This window comes from Lentinus tigrinus, assembly GCF_003813185.1.
Source record: "Lentinus tigrinus ALCF2SS1-7 unplaced genomic scaffold L226scaffold_5, whole genome shotgun sequence".
NCBI lineage: Eukaryota > Fungi > Basidiomycota > Agaricomycetes > Polyporales > Polyporaceae > Lentinus > Lentinus tigrinus.
The window spans coordinates 1,377-26,596 of record NW_027137914.1 but is presented as its reverse complement, the minus strand read 5'-3'; the positions used below and the strand labels follow the sequence as shown (position 1 = coordinate 26,596).

At 55.8% G+C, this 25,220-nt stretch overlaps 11 protein-coding genes across 11 annotated transcripts; 4 read left to right on the top strand and 7 right to left on the bottom strand.

Moving 5' to 3' along the window:
- Positions 1-357: 357 nt before the first annotated feature.
- Positions 358-2,181, bottom strand: L226DRAFT_502352 (uncharacterized protein). The gene is made up of 2 exons (XM_067677877.1): positions 1,948-2,181; positions 358-1,856 (listed from the first exon to the last, which is right to left on the bottom strand). Exons 1-2 carry the CDS (start codon positions 1,957-1,959, stop codon positions 552-554), a joined length of 1,317 nt encoding a protein of 438 aa, XP_067538627.1. The 5' UTR covers positions 1,960-2,181; the 3' UTR covers positions 358-551.
- A 137-nt stretch (positions 2,182-2,318) lies between these two features.
- Positions 2,319-3,948, bottom strand: L226DRAFT_531437 (Metallo-hydrolase/oxidoreductase). The gene is made up of 4 exons (XM_067680084.1): positions 3,208-3,948; positions 2,856-3,153; positions 2,746-2,805; positions 2,319-2,684 (listed from the first exon to the last, which is right to left on the bottom strand). Exons 1-4 carry the CDS (start codon positions 3,660-3,662, stop codon positions 2,370-2,372), a joined length of 1,128 nt encoding a protein of 375 aa, XP_067538626.1. The 5' UTR covers positions 3,663-3,948; the 3' UTR covers positions 2,319-2,369.
- Positions 3,949-4,439: 491 nt separating this feature from the next.
- Positions 4,440-5,582, bottom strand: L226DRAFT_567752 (uncharacterized protein; the record flags this gene model as incomplete). Its single annotated transcript, XM_067684073.1, has 7 exons — positions 4,440-4,469; positions 4,553-4,624; positions 4,695-4,838; positions 4,884-4,891; positions 4,949-5,137; positions 5,186-5,362; positions 5,417-5,582. The coding sequence occupies 7 exons, from the start codon at positions 5,580-5,582 to the stop codon at positions 4,440-4,442; spliced, it is 786 nt and encodes a 261-aa protein (XP_067538625.1).
- Positions 5,583-6,032: 450 nt separating this feature from the next.
- On the bottom strand, positions 6,033-8,211 carry L226DRAFT_480625 (mannanase). Its single transcript, XM_067676892.1, has 14 exons — positions 8,112-8,211; positions 8,026-8,056; positions 7,732-7,966; positions 7,577-7,678; positions 7,415-7,515; positions 7,308-7,359; positions 7,151-7,250; positions 6,985-7,091; positions 6,777-6,926; positions 6,657-6,723; positions 6,585-6,593; positions 6,337-6,527; positions 6,233-6,284; positions 6,033-6,180 (listed from the first exon to the last, which is right to left on the bottom strand). Exons 1-14 carry the CDS (start codon positions 8,187-8,189, stop codon positions 6,112-6,114), a joined length of 1,344 nt encoding a protein of 447 aa, XP_067538624.1. The 5' UTR covers positions 8,190-8,211; the 3' UTR covers positions 6,033-6,111.
- Positions 8,212-8,628: 417 nt separating this feature from the next.
- On the bottom strand, positions 8,629-11,343 carry L226DRAFT_531435 (gamma-glutamyltranspeptidase). Its single transcript, XM_067680083.1, has 11 exons — positions 10,742-11,343; positions 10,379-10,685; positions 9,916-10,327; positions 9,847-9,862; positions 9,694-9,793; positions 9,579-9,641; positions 9,410-9,526; positions 9,302-9,359; positions 8,965-9,249; positions 8,845-8,910; positions 8,629-8,786 (listed from the first exon to the last, which is right to left on the bottom strand). Exons 1-11 carry the CDS (start codon positions 11,110-11,112, stop codon positions 8,743-8,745), a joined length of 1,839 nt encoding a protein of 612 aa, XP_067538623.1. The 5' UTR covers positions 11,113-11,343; the 3' UTR covers positions 8,629-8,742.
- Positions 11,344-11,536: 193 nt separating this feature from the next.
- Positions 11,537-13,921, top strand: L226DRAFT_610053 (uncharacterized protein; the record flags this gene model as incomplete). The annotated part of the gene is made up of 3 exons (XM_067686117.1): positions 11,537-11,610; positions 11,666-11,691; positions 11,745-13,921. The coding sequence occupies 3 exons, from the start codon at positions 11,537-11,539 to the stop codon at positions 13,919-13,921; spliced, it is 2,277 nt and encodes a 758-aa protein (XP_067538622.1).
- An 866-nt stretch (positions 13,922-14,787) lies between these two features.
- On the top strand, positions 14,788-17,130 carry L226DRAFT_502341 (serine carboxypeptidase). The gene is made up of 11 exons (XM_067677876.1): positions 14,788-15,199; positions 15,256-15,322; positions 15,381-15,493; positions 15,551-15,641; positions 15,691-15,764; positions 15,820-15,852; positions 15,911-16,004; positions 16,064-16,113; positions 16,171-16,585; positions 16,648-16,814; positions 16,877-17,130. Exons 1-11 carry the CDS (start codon positions 15,015-15,017, stop codon positions 16,974-16,976), a joined length of 1,389 nt encoding a protein of 462 aa, XP_067538621.1. The 5' UTR covers positions 14,788-15,014; the 3' UTR covers positions 16,977-17,130.
- On the bottom strand, positions 17,042-18,463 carry L226DRAFT_550950 (uncharacterized protein). Its single transcript, XM_067682790.1, has 3 exons — positions 17,634-18,463; positions 17,521-17,573; positions 17,042-17,465 (listed from the first exon to the last, which is right to left on the bottom strand). Exons 1-3 carry the CDS (start codon positions 18,127-18,129, stop codon positions 17,226-17,228), a joined length of 789 nt encoding a protein of 262 aa, XP_067538620.1. The 5' UTR covers positions 18,130-18,463; the 3' UTR covers positions 17,042-17,225.
- A 341-nt stretch (positions 18,464-18,804) lies between these two features.
- On the top strand, positions 18,805-19,598 carry L226DRAFT_502336 (21 kDa subunit of NADH dehydrogenase; the record flags this gene model as incomplete). The annotated part of the gene is made up of 4 exons (XM_067677875.1): positions 18,805-18,957; positions 19,015-19,128; positions 19,191-19,314; positions 19,373-19,598. Exons 1-4 carry the CDS (start codon positions 18,888-18,890, stop codon positions 19,596-19,598), a joined length of 534 nt encoding a protein of 177 aa, XP_067538619.1. The 5' UTR covers positions 18,805-18,887.
- A 195-nt stretch (positions 19,599-19,793) lies between these two features.
- Positions 19,794-21,577, top strand: L226DRAFT_531432 (uncharacterized protein). Its single transcript, XM_067680082.1, has 6 exons — positions 19,794-20,133; positions 20,198-20,260; positions 20,323-20,885; positions 20,951-21,170; positions 21,225-21,290; positions 21,340-21,577. The coding sequence occupies exons 1-6, from the start codon at positions 19,945-19,947 to the stop codon at positions 21,511-21,513; spliced, it is 1,275 nt and encodes a 424-aa protein (XP_067538618.1). The 5' UTR covers positions 19,794-19,944; the 3' UTR covers positions 21,514-21,577.
- Positions 21,578-21,710: 133 nt separating this feature from the next.
- Positions 21,711-24,768, bottom strand: L226DRAFT_456739 (uncharacterized protein; the record flags this gene model as incomplete). Its single annotated transcript, XM_067675319.1, has 12 exons — positions 21,711-21,755; positions 21,817-22,626; positions 22,677-22,736; positions 22,794-23,284; positions 23,339-23,352; positions 23,411-23,872; positions 23,925-23,998; positions 24,051-24,099; positions 24,152-24,271; positions 24,321-24,370; positions 24,433-24,556; positions 24,611-24,768. 12 exons carry the CDS (start codon positions 24,766-24,768, stop codon positions 21,711-21,713), a joined length of 2,457 nt encoding a protein of 818 aa, XP_067538617.1.
- Between the last annotated feature and the right edge of the window lie 452 nt (positions 24,769-25,220).

Genomic DNA, 25,220 nt, shown 5'->3' with positions numbered 1-25,220 from the left:
CTTCATAATCGTCCGACCAGTCCTCGAGTCTGGAGTGGGAGAAGAAAGGCAGTCCGAGTCCTCCAAGGGAATCGGGATCACGTACTTCTGAGATGAATTCATATGTGGATAAGATGGTGCTTTTGTTTGCACGCAACGTATTGCAAATTAACGTATTCTACCTATGGCGACCGACGTAGATGTCTCGACGAGCGACGGAAACATCCGTTCATGGAGAAAGTCACCGGCTTCTTTGTTCTCGAGTCGAGCCTTGGGGTGCATTGCAGTTGGTGTGATCGTTGATGAAGCCGACGCAAATGACATCAACAGTTACACTGTGGCCGACCGTTTCAAATTGACAGAAACGCGGTGGACCGTGGTCGAATATTGTCTGTCTTCGACTACATTGTGCATCCAGAGCAGTGCAATCACAGATAGCATGTCGAAACCAACGAGTACAGCAACAGCAAAGCGCCCTAAGCGATACAAAGATCGGGAACAGTCCGACAGCAAGGCATGTATCACCATCAATTCAAGTCCAGAGCCCAACGTCCACAGTGTCCCGTCCCCGGTTAACCCTCCAACGTCTGTTTGAGACCGTCGTCTTCCCAACACCCGTTTCCACCCGTGATCCTGTCCATCCACTGTGCCCGTATCAATCGTCCCCAGTCCTTGCACCTCATGCGCTCGCCCTCGATCCACCTCACACTTACATCTTCGGAGCACTCGCAGGCGTCCGCAATCGCCTGCACCGCGCCCACGAGCCCGCAATAGTTCTTGTGCGTGTTCCCGCAGCGCCCTCCGTCCGGCGGCGGAACAGAGTGCAGCACCGCGCGGCGCAACTGCGGCAAACCAGCAGACTTCGCAACTTCGTCCCCTGGTGGGTTCTGGGCCTGGTGGGGCGCAGAGGGCGCGAGCATCGATCCCTGCGTGTGACCGCCACTAGCGTCACCACCGTCCCCGGGCGTGACAAGAGCACTCGGCATCCCAAGCGCGTCGCGCAGAAATTCCTGGATAGAATCATCTTGGCCATGGGTGTACGTCGTGTTTGATATGCGCAGGTGGGTTAGCGCAGGCGCAAGCTGCATGAGGTGGGCTAGCGGCTCGCGTAGCGTCCAGTCGCGGTGCCGGCCGCAGACCATGTGCAGACGCTCTAGTGCGGGGAAGCGCGCGTGCGGACGGTCCCCGAGAGATGATGTTGCAGATGTGGTGGTGGGGGAGACTGAGTGATTCTGCGCAGAAACGGCTGCCGTGTCGGTCCGAAATGCGGTCGCAGACGTCAACGCGTGCAGCGTGAAGTGCGCGTAGCCGGTTTCGGGAGGCAACGATCCGCCCACCGTGCCTGGTGGGGATGTCGATGAAGGTTTGAATTCGGATTGGTCGTCGCTGAGCGTGACCGAGATGCCCACAAGGAGGGTGAGTTCGCGTAAGCGTGGGAGGACAGTTCGTATGGACGGGATCGCGAATGCGTCGGATTGCAGTAGCGCGAGAGTGTCGAGGTGGGGCGCCGCGAGCTGGAGGAGACTCGGGACGAGTTGCATGAACCGCATGTCCCAAGCAGCCTTTTCGTGCTCGCGCTGCTGCCGCATCATGTACCATACGTTGAGGGATTGAGAGGGTCCGACGTCATCTTGCGAAGGCGGTTCGGCGGATATGGCGTTGGGGAAGGAGAGGAGGAGATGGCGTATTCGGAGTTTCGAATCGTGTTGTTTCTGTTGGTAGGCCCGGATGTATGAGAGGAATCCCTGGATCTGCCGTAGTGAAGAGAAAGAGAGAGATTGGAAGCGGACAAGATGGGATGCTCCGTGGAAGAACTTGTTGACAAGCGTCAAGGAGGTTCCGGTGTAACCTCCATCGGTACATGCATGGGTAAAGATCTGCTGCCAAATTTCGAGAGGTAAGGCGTTCACCAAAATGTCCAAAGGCATGTAAGCCGGAGGAGGATTGGGGCTAGCGAGGTGGACGTACATCGCACATCATGCTTCTGACTCGGGATCCTCTCACTTTATACCCTTAGGTCACGACAGGCCGGTGAATATAGGGCGAGCGTGTAAGGGGCGTTACTGGTGACGGTCATTAATCATGAGATCAGCGATACTGTCCAGGAAATCATGACTTGACCGTGCCAGACGGCGTGGCCGTCATGTCCGAATCACCAAGCTTCCTGTGTTTTAGCACTGCCACTTATGGGATGAGACCATCGCAGACTGGCCGGACCCCGCCCCCCCCCCCCCCCCCCCCCCCCCGATTGCGAAAGCGAACACCCAAGCGAAAGAACATGTGTTCACATGGCTCGTTCACGCCGGACGCTCTCCAAGCGCCATGGGCAGATATGAGACGGTGGACGGAATGGTATTATGGAACATGGAACAACGACACACGAGCACCCACTAGAGCTTCACGCCGGCATCAAACTTGACCGGCGTGCGCAGAAAGACTCTCCCTTGCTCGTCCGCGGGTGGAAGCCTTCCGGCCCGGATGTTGACCTGCAGGGAGGGATGCAGTAGTCGAGGGGCTCCGAGGACGGCGTCGCGATCCTTCCGCCACTGAATGAAAGATGTCGCATCTGTGCCCTCCTTGACGTGCTTGTTCTCTGCACGCTGATCGGCGACGGTGGAGAAGCACGTCTGATCTCGATTCTGTGGGTAATCATGCCCGACATAGAGGCGGTACTCCCCGGGCAGGGACAGAAGCCGCTGCATGGACTGCAGACGTCACAAGTGCGTTAGCTTCTTGAAACAGACAACTTCGGAGATGACAACTTACTGCGTAGAGCGTCTCCGCATTGCCTCCCGGGAAGTCTGCGCGTGCAGTACCTACATCAGGCTAAGCCGATCATTAGCAGGCGTCAACCCCTCGAATTTGACATTGCGTACATTAAAGATGGAATCCCCAGTGAACACGGCTTTGCCAATGACAAAGCCAACGTGATCAGGAGTATGTCCGGGGAGATGGAGGACATGGCATGACAAAGAGCCAAGGTTGAACTCCTCGTTATCCTTGAGGTAGGCGTCAAATGCGTTGTCCATCGACGAGAGTTCGAGTCCATAGATAGGAGCGAAGGTCTCCTGAACCTGCTTGATACGCTGCCCGATGCAGACGGGGACATCCCCACCAAGTTGTTGTTTGAGATACTGCGCGGCTGTGAGGTGATCCGCGTGAGCGTGCGTTTCGCTATTTAGGAGTCAATGGGCGCCCGGACTACCAAGGATATATGAGGCCGCTCACAGAATTTTGATGACCTTCAAGCCATTCTGCTCTACAAAAGACACGAGACCATCGGCGGTGGCAGTGGATATGACGCCAGACGCGGGGTCATAGTCCAGAACGGAGTCGATGATGACGGCCTCGGAAGTGTGGGGGTCAACGACGATATACTGCCACGTCGATGTTGCCTTCTCGAAGAACGTAAACACGTTGGGTGTCTCTGGGTCAGAACTGGGGTGCCGCCTCCAGGGTTCTGCAGGCGGAATCTTGTTGATGCTCGCGCGCGACAAGGAGGCAATTCCCCGCGCAGAGGTCGGTGACGCCGATCCCGAAGCGGCAGGGAAAGGCCCGGGGGTGTTCCGCACCAAAGATGGGAGTACTCCCCGCGGTGGTACGGCATGGGTGTGGACGGAACGGGGTCGTACGTGTGTCCCCGAGGCGCGAACCGACGAAGTGCGGCTGGCAAGTCTAAACATGGTGCTCCTTGGGAATGGATACAAGCAAGGCAAGGTGCGGACGGCGAGAGAAACGGGCCAAGAGTATGAGATTGACGACGCACCCCGAGATACCTGGTTTTATATCGTGGCAGCTAGGGGCGAGACTAGGAGGAGCAGCTTCATGCTCTGGCTCCGAATTCCGAATAGCCGCTACAATTCGGAATGGCTATCCACAGCTGACTTGAGCAATGTCAAGTGGTCATGAGACTTGTCAGAGACTGTCGTAGGTTCTGCATGATTGTGTCGCCAGGCTCGATGTGCCCAGAAAGCGTCTCTCTGAGCGAGGAAGACAGCAAAGGCCGAGACTCAGAACAGGCGAGCAACTGCGCAGTCCACGTGTCTCCCGGATTATGCCGTCAGCGGGCGCCTATGAGGTCGGGAGGGTAGATTCGCGACTCCGACCTTGGTTCATTCCGAATGCTGACTCGCGCACACCAGTATATTCCCATGTAATTCGGAAAGCACTCATGCTATTCGGATACCAACCAGCAACGTGATACATAAGACACCCGACAAGTCATCCAAGACACGAATCCGCGCATTTTGGTTTCCCTGCTCGTCGCCTATTGGACGAGCAGGTACTCATCCCGAGGACCACGAAGAGGTATGCGCCAGGACCGAAGTCCCTCCCTCGGGAAAGAACCACTCACCTGTTCGGGAAGGGACCTCCCCGTATCCCGGCTGTGGACGAAACAAAGCATGATTGACGGGAGCCACACCGCCGCTCACACCCCGCTGCCGCCTACACCCGCTCGATCAGATGTCGACTAGGCCGTATGCTGCGGCCTATCCATGATAGTCGGTCAACGAATGGACTGTGGTAAGGATCGTATGGCGCTCACCTTCGTGCAAGACCAGTTTCACCGCACCTTGTTGCCGATAGGTGCAAGTGACCGTCGACTGCGCTTGACGCTTCTGTCGATGCTCGGGCGCCGCTGCTTCTGTACATTTTTGCACTCAAAGGATCATCTCGTCAGCCACAGAATCATTCTTCAAGATGTCGACACTTACAGCGACGACCTCGTCATCGAGTTCATCGTTCTTAACGCCGACGAACAGCCACTCTTCGACTTTGCGCTCATCTTCAAGCTCTTCCGCGGCGATATCGTCATTTGTACGCGACGCATCGCGCTCGAAAAGATCGGCGCCGATGAGCTAAGTCGAAGTCTTGCAGGGTGGCGTGTCCGTGGCGTCGCTGACTCCGAGAACTAAGCTGGAAGTCAGACGATGCGAACCATAGCGCGTACAAGCGAATTTGTACTGACCAATGTCCTGTAAGACCTCCTCCAAGGTGACAAAAGCCTCGCCGACGTCGAGCTTATCTTGGATGTAAGCGGAGTCAGCCTCAACGTCTTGGACAATGACGATGAACTTCGAAGGGCCCTTCCAGCTGAGGCTGCTCGTATCGACTTCTCTGATTGTCAGCGGCTTGGTGTCGTAGGCGATCTCAGGGACTAGAAGGCGATCAGCGGTGTCTACTGAGAAGTAGAGTGGCAACATACCATAATCCTCTACGGTCAGGTAGTTCGGGTTCTGAACGCCGACCTTCCCCTCCTCATTCTCCTCCTCGAACAGTGCCTCCTCGATCCACGCTGCCTCCTCTATCCACGCTGCCTCCTCTTCCTCCATCCGTTTCATCTCCAACTCAAGCTCCAGAGCCGAGGCTTGCGCCCTGAGAGCTACAGCGGAACTCAGGTCGGCGAATGAACGAACGCACGTGCGAGAGGACTCACCGGCCTGATGCCCCTCCCAGGCCTCGTATTGCACCCTCAGCTCATCCATCGTGAACTTACGATACCCGTCCTCAGCCCAGCCAAAGAACGGAGTACCAAACGGCGTCGAAAAGGTCGCACAGGCGTACTCGTTGTCGCGGAAGCTGTCGCTCGTAGACCTAGGCATTGTGAAAGCAAGTAGAGATGTCAAAGTATAGCAATAATGGTGTTCGACTGCGTCAAGCAGGTCGTAGTAAAAGGGCAAGAATAGGTGGGGAGGCTGAGCGTGCGCGCGAGCCAGTTATACCCATGCGGCTGACATCCGCATGTCTCACGTTTTCTGGCGGGAGATCGTGTCGGCGGACAGGCTTCTGAAATTTGGATCGAGCCTGACCGCGTCAACCGCGACAAGAGCATTTGCTCTGTGGGAGTTGAGTTCGTCAGGCTCTCTCGCGTATTTGTAGGGGTGGGGCAGGTGTTCTGTGTTGATGTGCGCATATATGTAGGTTGAGAACGAGATCCTCATGGTGGTCATACGAGAAGGAGAATCCCGGTGACGCAACCACGTCGACTTGAACGGGGAGCGCTTAGCATTCCAAATTAAGACACCGCAAAGGTTTCCGGGGGCGCAGCAGGACTCTGGAAGTAAAAGATTGCGATTGAATACAACAAGCAGATTACAAGACAAAGTTTCCCCTTTGTTAGCATGCGGACGCCTACCCTCTCGCCTTGATAGCGGCGGCGTGTTGCGACTCGATGGGATAGACGGGATCGTCCGGATAGATCTAGCACTCGGGTCAGCCGCATTGGAAGACCTCGTACAGTAGTAGCACTTACGGCATAGCCATCGTCCGGAGTACTTCCTGTAGAGAAGTGGGACCCAGCTTGCCTGCGAGTTGTCAGTTACATGAATTTATCCGGACGCGCAAGGGTGAACGCACCAGATGAGATCGCCAGTGAGGCCGGAGCTGATGATCGTGCTGTACCAAGAGGTGTAGGTCGACGCCTGGTCGTTCGTGACACCGAACTCCTCCAAGATGACAGGCTTGTTAACGGCCTTTCCAGACGTGGCGTGGTCGGTGATCCACTGAGAACCCCAGCCGACGGGGTCGGTGGTCTGCCCCCAGCTCTCCTGCAGATGACATCAGCATGTACTGTACACGGTATCCGTATGCAAAATCACACTAACCGGGTATAGCTGGAATTCAATGTTCGAGTAAGTTACAACGACACTTCGCAACGTGAATGGGCTGAGACTTACGTGAGCAGTCCCGAAGTCGATTGAAGTGATGTTCAGGTTCGCGTTAAAATCAATACCCTCCGAGCCCCTGCCGCGAGGATTAGCTTGGGAGCTTGTATACAGATGTAACAATTGACGAACTGGTAAGGGTAACTCGGGTTACCCGGGTCGTTGAAAAAGCCCTCATCACCGATGGCAACCAGGTGGTTAGAGTCAATGGACTTGATGAATGCTGAGATGTTGCTAGCCCATTGAGTGATAGTCGTGGTTGTGCACGTTCCGCTGCTCGTGCTACGGTCGGGCACATGATAAGAGTTGCATAGCGTTGACAGAATGCAAGACCCCTTACCCGGTGCTGCCCCTGCACCTCGGCTCGTTGGCGAGCTCCCAGCCCAAGATGGTAGGCTCGTCCTTGTACCGAGTCACAAAGGTCTGGATGTAAGACTTGAACGCAGCCTAGTGCATCGCTTCAGCTCGTTTCTGCTTCTCGCACAGCAGCAGACGTTGAAACTCACGATCACGTTGGCATTCGTGTAGAAGTAGTCGTGGTTCTGGGTCCCGGTGATCTGCGACACATAGACGTCCATACCGCCGTAGTCGCTCCAGTTGTTTGTCCTGAAAGCAGACACGGTGGTTGAGTGGCCAGCTACGATAGGTCGACCAGTGACTTACAAGGCGACGATAAGGCGGATGCCATTCGCCTTCGCAGCAGCGATGACGTTGTCTTCATACCGAGCTTAGTCATTTTCCAGCAAGAACGACTGCTAGGGATGACCTACCAAAGTTCCACAGGCCGGTGGCTCCAGTATTCACTGTGCCCTTGCCATTCTGCCAGAGCTGATAGTAGATCCCATTTGCAGTCGTGACATCGTTGAAACCCCTGCAACAGCCACCACATGAATGAGAGGGAAAGCTGGACAGTAGGAAAGGGATGCACAGACCATGTGCGGACGGTAGTGCCCCCGGCCTTCGCGATATCAGAGAAGGCCTGGTTCATGTTTGCCGTACTATAGCCCATGAGCCCAACCCAGTACGAGTTCGCGCTGAGCGCGGGTGTCAGCTTCTTGCTCATGCGACCTTTACCATGCACTCTCACCCAACAAGAGGGTAAGTCTCCCCGTTGAGCGTGAACTTCTGCCCGGAGACCTTGACAAAGCCCGTTGAAGACGGAGGCGGAGCACTGGTGGTCGTCCCGGGCGTTGAGGTAGTGGTAGGGCCAGTGGTGGTGGTGGATGGGGAGCTCGTCGGGGGAGGCGTGGGTGCACTTGTCCCAGGAAGACATTGGAAGTAGTATGGGTTCATAACCGTGCATACGCTTCCGGTTGCACAAGCTGCACATGAACAGTCATTTCTGCGTGTAGTGAGCATGAACTGATGGGTCGGGACGCACTGGTGTCGCCGGTCCAGCCAATACCACCGCACTACCGGGCAAAGTCAGTTTCGCGTTCAAGGTGAAGCGGCACGACGTGAGCTCACCTGTCCCCATATCGGAGACACAGCACCGACGAATGGTGCTAGTGCGACAGACAGTCCCACAAGGCGGAGGCCAAACATGTCTGTACAAAGTCAATGGTCGCGGAACAACAGATGGGCTTCAGCACGCCATGCGCTCCTTATAACGAGTCGCCAGCTGTCCGCAGAACTAGAAGCTGGCATGATGCACCGGGTCCGGCGTTACTCCGCAACACATATTCATGCGAAGTTTATCCCTGCCTCTTAACGCAGAGCCTACTTATGTGAGGCTACACTGGATCTCGTGGACAGTATCCAGATGGAACTTTGTCCCAGGTGACAGGAGAGACCTATGCAAGGCGCATCTGGAAGAAGCGGAAGAAGTCACAACACGAGAGACACCAATCAGAAGAGACGGAACAGGCTGGGCGGACAGCAACTCACCGCGCACGTGACAACACCGCGACATCGCTTGGATCCGGGCCCGCCAGCGCACCGGAGGTAGTTGAGCAAAGATGGATGACGCCGCACATCTTTGAAAGCCAGTTAGCTATTCATAGACTTCAAACGTACCTAACGTGTAATCCTAAGCGCACTCGACATATACACAACTAAAACCCGAATCTGATTGAAGCGGAGATAAAGGTAGCCATACTCAATACCCAGCTGCAATGCCATTCTTCCTCGAATCGCTCGCCGCTGGTACAGTGTGAGTTCATCTAGTCGACATGACACGAGGAAGGAAAATCAAACATACCGTAGATAGTCTCGTTGACCTTGACCACTGCCTGGATTACAGCCGCAACGCGTCCCGTGTCCGACACTTCCTCACGCGTCAGCCTACCGAGCGGACCGTCCGGACACCGAAGTCGCTCACCTGTGATGTTGTGTCCCTTGTCCCTTAGGCCGTTCAAAAGATCCGCCGGAAGAATGTCGTCCGCGTCCACCATGGTGGGGAAGAGCTGGTCGTGCACGCGGCCGTGCTCGATCGCCGCACTCACGTCCATGCCCCAGTCTAGATTGAGGAGTACCTGGAACACGGTGGGGAAGATACGGGAGCCCCCAGAGCCGCCAATGGCAAGGTACAGGGTTCCATCTGCGTTCTCAATAATTGTGGGGGTGGTAGACGACAAGGGACGCTTCCCCGGTTCGGGATAGTTGTCTGGGGTGGCACATCGTCAAGTCTAGAACAGGATCAAAGTTGGAAGACATACAGGGAGATGGATACAGGCCGAATGCGTTTGGAGTGCCAGGAGTAGAGAAGTCATCCATCTGCAGCCATAATGTTCAGTACTGCATATACGTCGCTGGACTGCACTGACCTCGTCGTTAAGGATCACACCCGTTATGGGATCTAATACTGCAGAACCAAAGACAAGGTTGACAGTAGTCGTCAAAGCGACTGCCATACCATACTTGTCCACTATAGATGAATGGCTCTATGGATGCGCTGTGAGTCACTTCTTCAGATAGATGCGCATAGCGACTTACAGTGCCATGGTCAATAACCACATCGTACACAGGGTTATAGTACTCCGGGGAGTGAGTCCGATCCTAGAGATGGGCTCAGGACGGAGAAAGTATTCATATAAAACGGAATACGCACGTCTGTGAGATTCACAAAAATGTCATCCGCATACTCCTTCGTCGGGATCTCGGCTATGCGCTCGACATGATCATGGAATGCGGGATCGCCAACTCGAGTACTGGACCTGATGTCAGCTAAGCTGTATGTGTTAGATGACAGAACACGGCACACCGAGCAGCGAAACCGACTGGGAAACAGGATTAACGTCATGCGGGAACATTAGGCATATGCATGACTCACACTTCATCGCTTCGATAGACCTATGAATATTCAACAAAGTTGAACCGTCTTGGATGAGGTCCGGATAGTGCTCCATCAGGTTGAGCATATGTAACAGGACAGGTCCGGAAGTGGGCGCATGAGGGGTGTAAATCTTCCGTCCCCGATATGAACCCTGGAGCGCGGGCTGCACGATGACTTGGTAGTTCTCGAGGTCCTCGTGGGACAAGATGCCACCGGTCGCTTTGATCTTCTCTACAATAGCGTCGGCGATGGGCCCTTCGTAAAACGCTCCGGGACCTTCCTGCGCAATGGTCTCGAGAGTCCTGGACAGGTTCGTTCGACGTATGATGTCACCTTTCTTGAGAAGCTGCCCGTCAGGCGCGAAGACAGCACGCCAATCTGGTGCATTGAGCATCAAGGGAGAGAACATCTGCGGAGAATGTTCAGGAGACACTTTAAACCGGTAGGTACATGTAGTCACCTCGATCCTGCGCTCAAGCTCTGTTTGCACAGTCCAACCCTTCGCCAGGTCCGCTGCGGGCTTGACCAAATCCTTCCAAGGGAGCGTTCCCCACCGTCTATGAGCCTCCTCGAGCCCGCGCAATTCTCCGGGCACTCCTACAGCGAGTCCACCCCAGCGCGACGCAAGAGGATCGTCAATGTACATTGTCTTGTTGCTGAGTGCAGGCGCAGTCTCTCGGAAGTCAATGGTGAAGACTTCCGACTTGCCATTGGCGACCGAGGGTGGTATACGAACGGTCATGAAGCCTCCTCCTCCGATGCCCGAGCTTGCATACGAAATCATCATGAATATACCTCGCAGATCATACTCATGACTACTCACGAGAACATGTTGACCACACCAATGCATAGGGTCGTGCTCACGGCAGCATCCACGGCATTCCCTCCCGCCTTCATCGTGTCCACCCCAATCTCGGAACATAGCTCATTCTCGCTAGCAACAGCTCCGTGGGTGGCCTGAATGATGTAAGCTGGATTCTTCGACGCGGAAGGTACCCGCGTACGCGAGCTTCCGGACAGACAAGAATGAAATGCTGAGCCAAGGTGCGGGTGTGACCACAGTCCATAGAGGAGATAGCCAGTGCATGCAGCGACTAGAACCACATAGTAGACGGACCTGGAGGCATTCGAGCGAGCCTGTAGTTGCTGATAGCCCGATTTCTGGGGTTCCGCGATGAGACCTGGCTTTAGCATGAGGGGATCGTTGGCTCCAGAGGAGCTCGCGTGCGACGTGATAAGTGCAGACCACGATTGCCGGCAGGTCGGCGACGTGAGTAATCGTGATAAGCCTATTCAGTCAGCAGGATTCAACTTGAAGCGACGACCATAGTGTCGCACAGTATGGAGCAGGGTTCCGGGAGGAGGGAGACAGATGGTGCATGGCTGGAATAATGACAAGCGTTCAGTAGAGACGTGGTGCATGCATAGTACGCGGGGCATCGATTGACTCTGGAACCAACAAAATGGCGAAATCGAAGGCCGCGATGGCGAGGATGACGAGCGCCCACCGTGACGTGACGGTGACACCACGCGTTGAGGCGCGACGCGTCTTGCCGCCAGCCTGTCCTGCCCACCACCACCTTCCTATTCGCACTCGACAGACAGAGCTACAACAGCCATGTCTATGCACCTGAAGCATTCAATACCACTCGATGACCACAGACTACTACTGAACGGGCTCCAACCTGATCGGTGAGGATGGTAGAACATCTAGATGCGTGCAGGATTTGACTGTGAATGTGCGCAGACGTTCCGGTCGGCGACATCTTGATGGTGAGTGTTCGTATGTCCATACAATGAGCCATAAATAATGCTGGTTGCGTTAGGCTCTGGACGTTCAGCGAAACGCCAACGAACAGATGGCATGAACTCACACTACGATCGTATGATCCAGACAGTCAACGTTCTGCATGCCACTTCCACTAGTGCAGCGCGCCCTCGTCGTCAGAGAGCAGCTTCGTCCTCGTCGACAACAACGTACGACGCTCCCCCAACTCCGGTGGATGCGTCCACTGCATTTGATCGCGGAGCCCTTGGGGAAGACTTCTCTGTCCTGAAGATGGACGGCCCCAGGTCATCCGTGAAAGGTCATGATCCGTTCGATCGCTCTGCTTTCGATGAAGATCCTCCCGCCCTCGACGTGACCAATCATCTGCCTCCTTGGCTGCGGAATACAATCACGACTCTCGGTTCGAAACATCCCCTACGTCTCTTACTTCCGACAGCACCCTCAAGTCGTCCGGTGCCAGACCAAGATCCCGATATCACTAGTCAGCCGGCGGTCGAGGCCTCACCATTTGCCTTCATTCCTCCTGAGGGATCTGAAGAAGCTACAGTTCCCGAAATTTGGCCTCATGATCTCACCCCACAGCCCTTGGAGCCACCTTGGAACTACGTCAAAGAGCCTCTCGTGATCCGCGAGGTTTCACCAGTGTCTCTCGCACAGCTTGAGGATCGAATGCCCACGCCTGGGCCGTCGGGGAGACTCGAGCTTCCCTTTTCTACTGCAGGACCTGCGTCAACGTTCTCAGCAATAGTCGACCCTACCCCTGCTCGCGCTCTTCCAACCACTCCCTCAATATATGCTATCCCCGCGTTTATTGACCCGTATACTGCGCAGATGCCAGTACCGTTCTCTACTCCTGGACCTGCCTGTCTCACTGGAAATCCGCCTCTCGTCGTTTCTGGTACAGATCTTGTCCCTCTTTCCCCTGCTTGTGTTTCGACCGTAGGATTGAACCGACCATCACCCTATCTCTCACCTTTGCAGGCAGCACCGCCTTTCTCAACGCCGGGACCGACGCTCGCTGTCCATGCGGATTTCCGCCATCCTTCCCCACAGCAACTACCTCTGCCCTTGTATGCTGAAGATCGCTTTCAGGAACCTTCTCATGCCTTCGGACACGCTCGGTGGATGAACATCGCTTCGAGGATCATATCCCCCACGCCATCACCCGCTTCTGGACCTGCGCAACGCTTCTTGGCTGAGTTATCTAGAAGTCATGAACTCGCTCCATCTCCCTACTGTCTTGAGAACGAGGATGGCACGACTCCCCCTGAGCTGCAAGTCGACTATGAGACGCTGGGCTTCAAATGGAAGAAGTTCGACCGCGGCGATATCGTCCTAGATGCCTCTTCGTCTTCGCCTCCTCCCGCGGACAGCAACTCTGAGGAAGTATTTTGGAGTCAGCCCAGAGCCCCAACGTCGCATATACCCAACGCCGATGCTCTTGAGCTAACACGTCCTCCGGAAGCTGTGCTCCAGTCATCGTCGGCCTCTCTCAGACTCACTGGGATCTCTACACCCGACCTGGAAGGTTCAAGGGTCCACCATCATGGCGACACGGAACCACGCACCCCGTCGCCCCACGCCCAGGAACCCCACAACTCGCAGCAGAGCGAAGGTGGAGGTTTATCTGCTTGGACCATGACTCATCGCGACGGGCCGGCGCTGTCCACACCGCACTCGCTGACGAAGTCCGCATACAGCAACGAGGAGCCTTGGGCAGAGAAGGGTCGATGGCCCCGGTACGATGATGCGCAGGATGGCCCCCGGGGTGACGATGACCTGGACGAAGGAGAGCCGGAGACTAGCGCTCCTCCAAAAATGCCTTTCGCTCCTGCGCCTGGTATCTACGTATCGCCTCTGCGGGGAGCCGAGGACGATGATGGAGAGGGAGAAAGCGTGGGGGATTCGGGACTTCCTCCGAGAGATAATGTTCGGGCGGTGAGTCACGCACGCGAAACTCTGTTGAACTACTCCTCTGATGGAAGCATTCGCAAGGGTACCATGCGTGCTGGTTTGTCATCGAAGAAGTTGTCTCGCGGACCGCACTTGACCACGAATGAAGAATCCGCAGTGGAAGACATCAGTCAGTCGACCTCGAGGAGTGGTCATCGCGCTTCGGTGCGCTCTTCGTCCGAGGTGGATGACATCGAGGCGGACGAGTCCGCACGGTCTTCTCAGGAGTCCAGGGACACCATCGAGTCGTGGACTGATTGAGTGCACTTACTTTTCTCCGGATTGTCGGGCTGCTTTTCAAATACCATCTGTTCACCTGAACCATTTGGGGCGCCCGCTCGCCACCTTTTTCATGATCATTTCCAAAGTCGCTATGTAGGTCCGCCCCGGAGCTCGAGTGGCGCACCGACAGGGCCGAAATAACGCACGATGATTGGACAGCGCAACCCTAGCGATTATGGGTGTGAGTGTTGTATATATAGCGTTGCTCTTGTATACTGAGCAGGGCGATCCAGTGAACTCTACGCATAGCGTGCTTAGGGATATGAAGCGCGTCATTGAAGCACGCGTGGCTAGGAGATTTGTCGTCTCAGAGTGAGAGCGATTTCCAACCATCTCCCGCTCAACCTCCTTCGCCACGAGATCCCTCGGGCATCCCGTAGCTCTAGAAAGATAGCTTGTTTCCGCTCACAATCCGCACGACTTCTAAGCTCAGGAACATCAGAGCTTGCCGGGGAGCGCCTTCGGACCAGTAGCTCTATGCTCTCCTGACCACGTTCCTTGCGAGGACATCCACCGAGCCCCTGAGCCGACCTTCACTGTCTTCCATCCGTGAGGTCATCGTCAATCCTGAAGTTGAATGCTGATTGCCAACAACTCGCCGCCGTACCCCAGTTGGCAACATCATCACACGCAACCATCCACGGGTGCGTTGGAGACAGTTATCTTCGGGGATTTGCAGTTCACTAATCTCCTCCTATTCAAGGTTCGAGCGGCATCCCCTCAGCAAGCGCATGTCGAAAGCACCGACCACCTCCGACGTGCTCTGCCCTTCTAGTAGTTCTACCACATGCAACTCAGCGCACGGGCGTTTGGATAGCGTTACCTCCCACTCGGCGGAATCGCGACCGCTGATCACATTGTCCTCCAACACATGCCCTGTTGACACACCGTGCCATTTCAACCCGAATTCGTAGGTATCGCGATTTCGAGACGACTGCCAGAGTTGATTGAGCCGAGAGGCATGCGAGCATTTCAAGTGCCTATTGCGCCGGGTGTGTCAGCCTGGAGTATTTAAGCGAGAGCTTCACCCCGGGACGTCTCCAGACTGCGTCGTCGGTAACCCACGTGTGTCATGTTATCTGCTCTGCTTGTCACTGCTGTCGCCGTACTTTCCGTGGCCTCCTCCGCTGTGGGTGCAAGCGCCTTGACTCCGGGAAAACTCCGCGGCGTTGTTGAGAACAGCGGGGTCTGCGAGACAACCTCCGGTGTCTACCAAGCCTCTGGCTATGGGGACATTTCCACTGATGGTAGCGTTTGGTGAGTTCTCGCCCTCTAATCCCTTCCAAGCAGGTCTCAATGTTGGCGGGGAACAGGTTCTGGTTCTTCGAGGCCCGTAACAACCCAGACACGGCTCCATTGACGGTATGGCTTCAAGGAGAGGTACGTCGCCGATTGGTTCGTTCAGTCATATAAGGTGTTGAGGTTGGCATAAATGCAGGGTGGCACGTCCAGCATGGTCGGCCTGCTCACGGAGAACGGACCATGCCGTCTCAACGACGACCAGAAGACGGTTACCCTCAATATGTACTCTTTCAATCAAGTCTCCAATGTGTGAGTGTCGACCGTGTCATGGGATGGTAGAACACTGAGACTGAACTGAGTGGTCAGACTCTACATCGACCAGCCCATTGGCGTTGGCTTCTCGTACGGGTCAAGGAATACTAGTGACACACAGACGGCCGCCTCCGACGTCTGGCAGGTTAGTACATGAAATGCCTGGTGATCAATCAGACTGACAGTCTGCGCAGTTCCTTCAGATCTTTTTTGCGGACTCCCGGTTTGCAAAGTATCAGAAGAACGACTTCGGTCTCTGGAGTGAACAGTCAGTACCATACACCTGCCCTATGCATCCCAGATGGCTGACTGGGATCAAACAGCTATGGAGGAACCCTTGTTTCTACTTTCGCCACGTGGGTCGTCCGCGGACATTGAGCATTTGCACAGTCGACCCTGACATTGATAACCCAGGAATTTCTTGGATCAGAATGACGCTATCGATGCCGGGACTATCCCAGGTGTCAAGATTAACGTAAAGAACATTGGCATCGGGGGACCTTACATGGTCAGTACGAAACTATCATTGATACTTGCAACATATCATTGAGAACCATGAGATTACAGGATCCTCTTCTCCAGCTCCCATACTACCTGGACTATGCTGTCGGCAACCCGTGAGTGCAAAGAGCACAATTCACAATATGGATTCACCCATGCTGCCCCATCGACAGGTACACCCAGCTCGTCTCCGCATCAGCAATCCTCAAGCAAGACCGCCTATGGTACGCCACCGACAACTCCGGAATCCAGCTGAAGGTCCAAAACTGCTACGCCAACGACACCAACAACCGGCTCATTTGCTGGGACGCCGGCCTGGCCGCCGACGAAAACTTCATCGCTCCGCTTTCCGGCAGCTACAGCCCCCTTCACGTCAATTCGAACGCGAGCGACCTGTCCACGACGACGTACCTCACCAACCCGGCCATCACGTCTAAGATTGGTGCCACGTCGTCCACGTATACAGAGAACAACATCGATGTGGCGTACAACTTCAAGTCGACCGGAAGCTGGATCCGCAACTCTCGGCCGCTCCTCGAGGGACTGATCAACAAGAACATCCTGGTCGGAATGTGGTCTGGGGACGCCGTAAGCATGAGTTGTCCTCTTCGGAGCGCCTTACGGTTGAGTTGACTGCTTGTGGCCCGCAGGACTTCGTTGGAAACTACATGATGACTGAGGCACTTGCTAGCGACCTGAACACCAATGCCACGTTCGACTTCTACTTCACCCAGTGGAGCCCGTACAAAGTGGGGGGCCAGACCGTCGGTCAATTCAAACAGCTTCCGCCGTTTAGCTACGTCCGATTCACTGGCGCGTGAGTATCGCCTTCTACACTAGAAGACAGGCAGCCGAGCTCACTACCGAAATACTTTCCAGCGGCCACAACCTTGGCAACTTTGGAACGGAGACTCTGGGTAGGGGCGAGGCTGCACTTGCGTTCTTCAACCAAACCATTCACGGACAGACCATCGCATGATATCTACGTTTGCGACGACAGCGGTCCTTTGTGCCTGCACATGGATAATTGCGTTCTAGGTCGATGAAGGTGTTGAACATTAATGCGTTGAGGTAGCCTTGTAACACCGGAATCCCACGGTACGTGTATAGAGATACTCAGGAGCCCGTTCAAGAAAGTGCGATATAATATACCGAAAGCGTATCGACAGCGAATAACAAGACGACAAGAGGAAGGGACTAACAATCGAAGGAACCACTCTCAGCACAACTACCAGCCGACATCCCCACCATCGTAGGGCTGCACGCGCACACGACGCTCGCCCTTGACCTTCTGCAGACGATAACGCTCTAGTTCATACCGCTCGTAAGATGCGGCAGCCAGACGCATCGCGCGAATGTGGTGCGGGCGGGAGTTCGCCGCGGCGGCGTGGGCACGGGATTGCCAGATGCACGTCGCAAGGTTGAGACCCGTCGTCTGATGCGGCGTACCATACCAATAGAGAATCAACTACGCAGGAATGGAGCGTAAGTAGAGAACCAGATGATGATAATCGTGCACATACGCCGCCATTGGAGACCGCCTCCTCATGAGCCTTCTTGTCCGCATCGTAGAGAGCTACAAGGGTTTGCCTGTTAACAAAGCACGTATATTGACGACGGAGGAGGATGTACTCACGACCACCATCACTGCCCTCCTTCCGCTTGCTACGGAAGGCAACGCAATACCATTCGCGCTCATCGTCCTCTGGGAGCTCAAGCTCTCCCCAATTGAAGGCCTCGGAGTACGGCACGGTGGCGTACTCCTCCGTGACCGGCCGGAAGTTATGCAATGCGCGATGCAGAGAGAGTGACGCGGGGTCGATGGACGGAAGGCGTGTTTCGGTCGAGAGCGGACGCGGTGCGCTCGGGGAGGAAAATGCTGGGGACGAAGTTGGGTAGCCGGGATGAACGACTCCAGTGGGCAGAGAAGAGAGCAGGGGTGGTAGATAGAGGATGGGTGACTGCGAGCGCGACGTGAAGGTGGGGAGGACGTGAGGATCGCGTGCCTCCTTTGCAGCTGCTGGTGTTTGCTGGGTATCCCGGGTGACTTCAGGAGTCTCTATGGACCCACCGAGAACGTCTTCCTTAGGAACGGGCAAAGCGACGGGAGCGGCGAAAGCGACTTCGGGCATGGTGAGGGAGGAGAGAAGAGCGGGAGAGTGTAGTAGAGGGAGGCTAGGGCGAGTGCGGGGAGCTGACGGTGAAAAATCTGGCGACGCATCCTGAAGTTTTATAGGCGGCGGTCATTTTGACCAGTCATCGAACAACGAGCACGACAGCGGGGGCAAACCACGTAACATTGCGAAGTCGCCGTTCGGCCGCGACCACAGCAAGAGACCAGCGTTGTACGGATGGTGCAACGTGGTGTAAAGCAAGGCTCGCGATTGCGCGATCGGGAGCTCATCGAGCGGGTACTCAACAACTTCCGCTGTTTCGGCGAGAGTTTCAGCGTCGGACAGAACTAATTGAGCACTTACAATACGCCCGCGTCCATTCCACGTCAACTCTGTTGCAAACGAGAGGGTGGCAATGGACCGACTTCACGTCGAATGTGTCCGACGTCGGGCACTTACTCCCGCCAGCGCGTAAAACCGGAAAGCTGTATCGAGCATCTGCCAGAGGAACGCGCTCTGTGTCCCGTGGTAGGCAATAGCGGGCAGATCATTTGCGGATGTGTGTGCGCAACGGCGGCAATGTCAAGTAACAGTCAAGCTTCGAGGACGTGGACTCTCGAGAATGCGTTGAAACGGGCGCTGGGCCGCCGCGAATGGCTGGAGGCAGAGCATGTGACCGGCACGGGCGCAACCGCGACGTCGCTGTTCGCTGAGGCTCTTCGAGTCCGACTCGCCGACAACGACCCCTGCTGCCTTCTCCCCCGTGCTCGTCGGCCATGGCGTCTCGTATGGTCGCAGACCACACGCTCTACCACCTGAGCCCCAAGGGCTTTTGGAAGAAATTCAGTACGTTCCCCCTTCATGCGAATCCGACACACGTGCTCATCACTTGCACTTCTGCAGGAGACGTGGTCGTCGTGGACCCTAATATCTCCAGCGGTCTCCCTATCCCTACTCTCAACCGCTATCCGCCTCCTGGTTCGAGGCCAGAGAAGTACTCGACGCCTGCCACGAAAGGTTGGAAACACGGACGCATCTTACCCGCATGATTGGTGTGTCTCATATCACTCTGCCTGTAGCCTCCGATCCCGCGCAAAACCCGTACTGGAAGCGTGATGTGCGCCGCGCATACCCCCAACTCTCTGTGGTGACCCAGTCAGAGCTGTCAACGTTGCTCCTTGACCACGCCAAGGCGCAGCAAGTGTATGTTTTGGCTCTATTCGGCGACTCTTGTCCTCATCCTGATGCACGCCTACTTTAGTATCGCCGCTCCTGGTGCAGCTGAGAAGTCCGACGTTCCCGCTGAGCAGCAGGGTGCCGTCGACCTCACCCAAGCAATTGCGACGATCGCCTCGGCTCGCAAGGCCTATTCCGAATCCAAGCTCCCTCCCACTCCTCCCATGGCGTTCAAGCGTTGGCGTCCAGAGCGCGTCGAGGATGCGCCCCACGACCCTCACGCGTACTTCCCGATGTTGCTCGTGAAGTAGAGTAGAGACAGGCAATACATTATCTCATCATTGACACTCGGTTGTGTGCGGAGTCCTTTCTATCTGAATGAAGCGTATACTCTGTGCTGTCTTCGCTGTGGTGAGACGTTGAATATTGTTGTCGTTATGCCGTTTCAACTCAGACTTTGGTGGTCCTTCCCACCGTGGGAAGGGACTTCCGGTACCGCCACCTTACTCTAAACCCAACTCATACACCCTCTCTTATGCACCTGGAGTCGCGAGTCTCATCTACACTTGTGTCTTTTGCTCTGGTTCCTGTCTGGTATTGCTGTACTTTGCTTTCTATCCACTGAAGTTTCGCCACGACTGCAATCAAATATACAACATGTCGACGTCAGAGGATGGCGCGCCTCCCGCCGTACTAGCAAGCGGGTCCTCTGCAGAGGCCCAGGCCGCCGCGTTCGCCAACGACCCACGCGTCCATTTCGACCGGCAAGCGGGCGCATGGCGTTTTGAGCAGGACGATGGGACCGAGCTCGAGTATGACGCGGGGAAGGGTGCATGGCTGCCAGTGGTGAGTGCTTCAGCATGTGATCTCGACCAGACTCCCCATATTCACCTCCCCGCTTGAACTCTAGCTGGATGAGGACCTCGTGAAGGCCCAGCAGGCGGCGTATTCTGTTGCTGGCGTGGACGAGGAGGTACGTCTGCTTCTCCTCGTAATGCAACTCATCCCAACTCACCCCTCCTCGTGCCCTTCCAGACCCCAGCCGCACCGGTCCTCAAACGCACCACCAAGAAGCGCAAAGAGCCCGAAGACGGGCCCGTAAACATTGCCGCAGGCAACAAACGCGGCAAGAAAGCCGCTCCCTCAAATAACAACGGCGCCTCCACCTCCACCGCCGCTCCCGAACGCAAGTCCAAGAACACCGCGATATACATCACCGGCCTCCCATCCGACGCCGACGCTGACGAGATTGTCGCGCGTTTTGGCAAGTTCGGGATCATCGAGGAGGACGACGAGGGATTCCCGAAGGTGAAGCTGTACGCGCGCGAGGACGGCAGCTTCTCGGGCGATGCTTTGGTCGTGTATTTCAAGGAGGAGTCGGTGGACCTTGCAATCACGATGCTGGATGATGCGGAGCTGCGGGTAGGCGAGCCCTCGACAACGATGCACGTACAGAGAGCGGAGTTCTCACACAAGCATGAGGGTGGCGGGCAAGGCCACGGCCACGGCCAGGGCGGTGGTGGGGGAGCGGCGGCGAAGCCAAGGAAGACGGTGGTGGACAAGAAGAGAGCAACAAGGCGAATTGGGAAGATGCAGAAGTGCGTAGTTGTCCTTTGCGCTTGTCCTCAGGTCTGCTCATTGTGACGGCTGTCTTGCATTGCAGGAAGCTGGGGGAATGGGACGACGAAGACGGATTCGGCCCCGCGATCACAGAAGAAGACAAGGCCAACGTCATGAACAAGCACGGAAGAGTGGTAGTACTCAAGCGCATGTTCACACTCAAGGAGCTGGAGGAAGACAAGTCCCTCCTCCTTGACCTGAAGGATGACGTACGAGAAGAATGCTCAACCCTAGGAGAGGTTACCAACGTTGTATTATATGATGTGTGTCCCATTCCTTCAAAATCTTTGTAGCGCATATTGACTAGTCCTGTGTAGGAGGAACCGGAGGGTATAATGACCGTGAAGTTCAAGGATCCCCTAAGTGCACAAGCATGCGTGATTGTGAGTGCCACCCTGTCTATACCGTAACTCCCGGCTCATCGAGCATCAGAAAATGAACGGGAGGTTCTTCTCCGGTCGGCGGATAGAAGCCTCCCTGTACGCCGGCAGACAGCGGTTCAAGCGGAGCGGGCAGAGCAGTGACGTCCTCCTCGGCGACAACGAGGAGAACGAGAAGAAACGTCTCGATGACTTTGCCAAGTGGCTCATGGCTGAAGGAGAGTGATATTGATCTTTGAAGACATCCCTCTGTAGTCTAGTAGCATCTATGCATTATATCTTGCCTCCAAGCATAGTAATCTAAATGTACACGAAAGTGAAACGTGCGAAACGGCGACAACGATCCACATGCAAAGCATCGCGAAAGCAGAATAACGAAGAACATCCCATCCAAAGGAACCCGCAAGACAACGCGCAATGCCTTCACCAGCACGAGCACAGAGGTTTCGCGTCGATAGTCTCGAGGCGCTGCAACATCGCATCCTAATATCAGCAACTGCCGGCAAGCCACACTGAAACAGACACGTACCTCCACAATGACCGTCCGCGCCTTCGGACTCTCCGCGGCATCTGCCTGCATCCAGTCCAAACTCGGTTGCTCCTCCTCGCGAATCGGCGGTGAGTGGTGACTCGTAAACCGCGTGTGCAGCGCCGAGTGCGGCGCCTCGATCTGGCTCGTGCTCTTCGACATCGCGACGAGGTCTTCCTCCGCAAACGACATCGACAGCGCGTCCGTCGCGTACCCATCGCCGTCCTCCGCCTCGGGCACCGCAGGCAGCCGATCTGACAGCGCGGCTGGGGACAGTAGACCTGCCGCGGGAGCGCCCTCGCCTCCTGACGGCTCGCGCGAGATCGAGGGTGAGCCGAAGGTCGTCTGTGTGGGCGGCGCCGAGGAGGGCATTCGGGTTGGGACAGAGGACGAAGACTCGCCGACGTCCACCTCTTCTCCCTCACCATCCTCCACGGCGTCGTCCACCCCAAGCCGCTTTAGCCCAGCCTCGACGGCATCAAGGCGCTCCATGTGTTCGAGCACCGTGACGCCGGTCGTCGCCGGGTGGACCCGCTGGAACTTGGCAGAGAAGGAGACGGGACGGGAGAGGCCGGTCATGTCGGTCGACGTGCGGCGTATAGGGGGAGGGAAGCCGGAGATGCTCTGGCTGCGCGTCCGGCGGGGCAAAGGTGGCATGGACGCTATTGACGCGTGTGGGGAGATGGTCGGGACGTGTGCCGAGTGCGAGGACCCATTCGAGAGATCTGGGAGCATATCTTCTGTTACGGGGATCTCGTCGTCCCAGACCAAGACTTTCTTCCGTCTCGTGAGCTCCAGAGGACCCTCATCCTAAAGTGGCGGTTAAGCGTGAAATTTCAGTACTCTTCTCAGTCACTTACCGCATGTCTGAGAGACTGCACGATGTTCCATGCTTGTCCCTTGATGACGGCCAGTTGCCTCTGCAGCGTTCCATTCAGCGCTGATGTGCGTCACTCATGACGAACGCGCAAACTCACTCGGAACATCTTGGGATGGAAGTCGGGGTCGACCGCAAAGAGCTTCCGCAGCTCGTACGTCGTGTCTCTCCACCACGTCTTCGACGTCAACAGCGGCAGGAAGTGGTCTCGGGTCTTCTGGCTGAACGGACGTCCTATGATGGTCACAGGCAGGTAGAGCCATCCGTACGTATACGAGCGCCAGCCTTTCGGGTGCTCGTGCGGGAAGGAGAGGGAATTGTCGATCGCGGCTATGTGTATGTGGGGTGTCTTGGTATACGGGAGATTGGAGGAGGCATAGTTCTGCGAGTAGAGCGGGGGTGTCGAGGTACCGCCGATAATTGTCTGTCCGCCGCCGACTGTCTCGGTCCGACGCAGCTCTGTCATCATGGGCATCTCAGGTCGTGAGGTTCGTGAAGGGGCGACATCGACGAGGGACTTTGAGTGGTCGCCCTCGCAGTACTTGATCATGTAATTGTCCGCGCCGCGGTCGGTGTTGAGCATAAGATAATCTGTCCAACGATGTCAATAGAACGTTCTGCGACACAGCCCTCAATCTACCTCACCTAGTATGACAAGTCTGCAGAATGAGTGAGTGTAAGCGGTGCATCCCTGTGCACGATGGATCAACTACGCACTTCTCCAGCTCCTCTCGGAAGTTGTCTTGTAAGGCTGGTGTCCAGTAGAACGGTTCTCCTGAGCGGCTCTCCGACCTGTCGTACAACATCCGGCTGTCTGCATCGTCGTCATCGTCGTACATATCATCTTCAGCACCCGTTCTCCCGCATATGACCTTTAGCGCGCCTCCAAACTTCTTGTAGAAGCTGCCTTTTCGGTGGCTGTCATCGTCAAAGGTATCCGAGATAGCCCGTCCAGGCCAGGGGTGTTTTCGCAGGAAGTCCGACGCGTCCGTGTAGCCATGAAGGAAGAACTGCATACTACCAATCTTCTCAGGGAGTGGCTTGCCCTTCTTTGCCGCGTTTCTGTCAAGCCAATCGTAGAAGAATGCTGGGGATGATAGAGACACAAGTTGCGTCCTTGGGACGATGTCGAGACTCAAGCGCTCGTCCAGCAGTGATGCAGCAGCCTCGGAGATATAACTGGGAAACCGTCAACGCGAAAACTTGACGAGAAATAACAGACAAACTTCACCTCAAGTTAGGAATGAGACACGCACGTCCAAATGGAATGATCCAGCGGAATTGCCTATGCAACCATTTGGTGGTCTGGTACCATACGGTTGAGGAGCAATAGGAGGGCGAACGGCGCACGACTTACCTTGGGATTAAGCCGCCCATATGGCTCCTCGTCTTTTGGCTTGAACACTCTGTGGTCATATGCTCAGTCAGATGTCACGAGGGAGACCGTGGGCGACATACGCAACGGTCTGAACGCGACCATCAACTTTGGCCCGCGCAAAGTACGAGCCAGAAGACCCCTTTGTGATCATCTTTGGATGGATACCCTCCGCAATAGCATCGCGCACTGCTTGCACGTATCTTGTATCATCAGCCAGAGGGACGGACGATCTGTAGCGACACCACTCACGACTCAAAGTCGGCCGCGGTCATTGGGGGTTTATGGTCGAGCGTCTTGACCTGACACACAACGCAACGGATGTTTGGGAGTGCGGTACATCACAGAAACTCATGAGACTTACAGGACCTGTCTGAACGATAGCGGCAACATATTGAGGCTCGAATACGCTGTGCCATATCTCCTTCTTGGAGTTGTCCTCGACCTTCTTCTTTCGCTTGACCTTCTGGGCAATAGACTCTGTCCAGCTTGATGCGCCTTCGGTGCTTCATTCGTTGATCAAAAGTGGGCAATATGCGTACCGTTTGAAGGCGTGATCCAGCTTGCTCAAGTCAATATGGACCGGTCTCTGTGCCCTGCGTAAGCCGCGTGCCGGCTGCGGGCTCAGGCCCTCCGCGACGTCTTCCTCCTCGTCCACGTTCTGGGCGAGCGGCTGGTATTCGGAACGATTTGGCGGCATCGAACAAGCAGCACGGAGATAGAGGGGAGACGGAACGGCGGACGAGGAGGAGGAGGAGGAAGACGCGGGGTAGAGCGCGCAGCTTGAGCCTGAGCCCGACCGCGATGTCGGTGCCACGCACGCGCACCGGCACAGCCTCCGCCCTCATATCCCGATTCGGCAGTTGGCGTATTTGAAGTCGTTTACTATCGTCTTCACGAGCGAGCGAGTCCCTGCATGCATACATTGAGGGGATCCTTTACAGATGGTTGTCGAAGAGAATCGGACAAAGGAGCTCAGTAAAATGATGCGAACTGTCCGAAGCGCTTCACCCTTGGTTCAATGCTCGTCGAGGATCGGTGTCAGCATGTGCTCGATCGATGGTCGGCGGTCGGGAGCCAACAGTATAGGTGTGTTATGTCAACAAACTTTCTCAGCCCCGCACTGTCAGAGATAGAACTTGTTTAGGTGTG

What these genes read in the sequence shown, in the direction of transcription:
- L226DRAFT_480625 (XM_067676892.1), bottom strand. Translation starts at nt 8,189, where the DNA reads ATGTTTGGCCTCCGCCTTGTGGGACTGTCTGTCGCACTAGCACCATTC. An exon ending in TGGCTGGACCGGCGACACCA is followed by an intron (nt 7,967 to 8,025) that starts GTGCGTCCCGAC and finishes GTTCATGTGCAG; the next exon opens with CTTGTGCAACCGGAAGCGTA. An exon ending in ATCCGCCTTATCGTCGCCTT is followed by an intron (nt 7,251 to 7,307) that starts GTAAGTCACTGG and finishes GTCTGCTTTCAG; the next exon opens with GACAAACAACTGGAGCGACT.
- L226DRAFT_531432 (XM_067680082.1), top strand. Translation starts at nt 19,945, where the DNA reads ATGTCGACGTCAGAGGATGGCGCGCCTCCCGCCGTACTAGCAAGCGGG. An exon ending in AGGGTGCATGGCTGCCAGTG is followed by an intron (nt 20,134 to 20,197) that starts GTGAGTGCTTCA and finishes CTTGAACTCTAG; the next exon opens with CTGGATGAGGACCTCGTGAA. An exon ending in CCAACGTTGTATTATATGAT is followed by an intron (nt 21,171 to 21,224) that starts GTGTGTCCCATT and finishes AGTCCTGTGTAG; the next exon opens with GAGGAACCGGAGGGTATAAT.
- L226DRAFT_502341 (XM_067677876.1), top strand. Translation starts at nt 15,015, where the DNA reads ATGTTATCTGCTCTGCTTGTCACTGCTGTCGCCGTACTTTCCGTGGCC. An exon ending in GAATGTGGTCTGGGGACGCC is followed by an intron (nt 16,586 to 16,647) that starts GTAAGCATGAGT and finishes TGTGGCCCGCAG; the next exon opens with GACTTCGTTGGAAACTACAT. An exon ending in TACGTCCGATTCACTGGCGC is followed by an intron (nt 16,815 to 16,876) that starts GTGAGTATCGCC and finishes AATACTTTCCAG; the next exon opens with CGGCCACAACCTTGGCAACT.
- L226DRAFT_531435 (XM_067680083.1), bottom strand. Translation starts at nt 11,112, where the DNA reads ATGCTAAAGCCAGGTCTCATCGCGGAACCCCAGAAATCGGGCTATCAG. An exon ending in AGCTTGAGCGCAGGATCGAG is followed by an intron (nt 10,328 to 10,378) that starts GTGACTACATGT and finishes CATTCTCCGCAG; the next exon opens with ATGTTCTCTCCCTTGATGCT. An exon ending in GTGTGATCCTTAACGACGAG is followed by an intron (nt 9,360 to 9,409) that starts GTCAGTGCAGTC and finishes TTATGGCTGCAG; the next exon opens with ATGGATGACTTCTCTACTCC.
- L226DRAFT_550950 (XM_067682790.1), bottom strand. Translation starts at nt 18,129, where the DNA reads ATGCCCGAAGTCGCTTTCGCCGCTCCCGTCGCTTTGCCCGTTCCTAAG. An exon ending in GGAGGGCAGTGATGGTGGTC is followed by an intron (nt 17,574 to 17,633) that starts GTGAGTACATCC and finishes AAACCCTTGTAG; the next exon opens with CTCTCTACGATGCGGACAAG. An exon ending in AGGCGGTCTCCAATGGCGGC is followed by an intron (nt 17,466 to 17,520) that starts GTATGTGCACGA and finishes ATTCCTGCGTAG; the next exon opens with TTGATTCTCTATTGGTATGG.
- L226DRAFT_531437 (XM_067680084.1), bottom strand. Translation starts at nt 3,662, where the DNA reads ATGTTTAGACTTGCCAGCCGCACTTCGTCGGTTCGCGCCTCGGGGACA. An exon ending in TTGAAGGTCATCAAAATTCT is followed by an intron (nt 3,154 to 3,207) that starts GTGAGCGGCCTC and finishes ACTCCTAAATAG; the next exon opens with CGAAACGCACGCTCACGCGG. An exon ending in ATGCGGAGACGCTCTACGCA is followed by an intron (nt 2,685 to 2,745) that starts GTAAGTTGTCAT and finishes TGACGTCTGCAG; the next exon opens with TCCATGCAGCGGCTTCTGTC.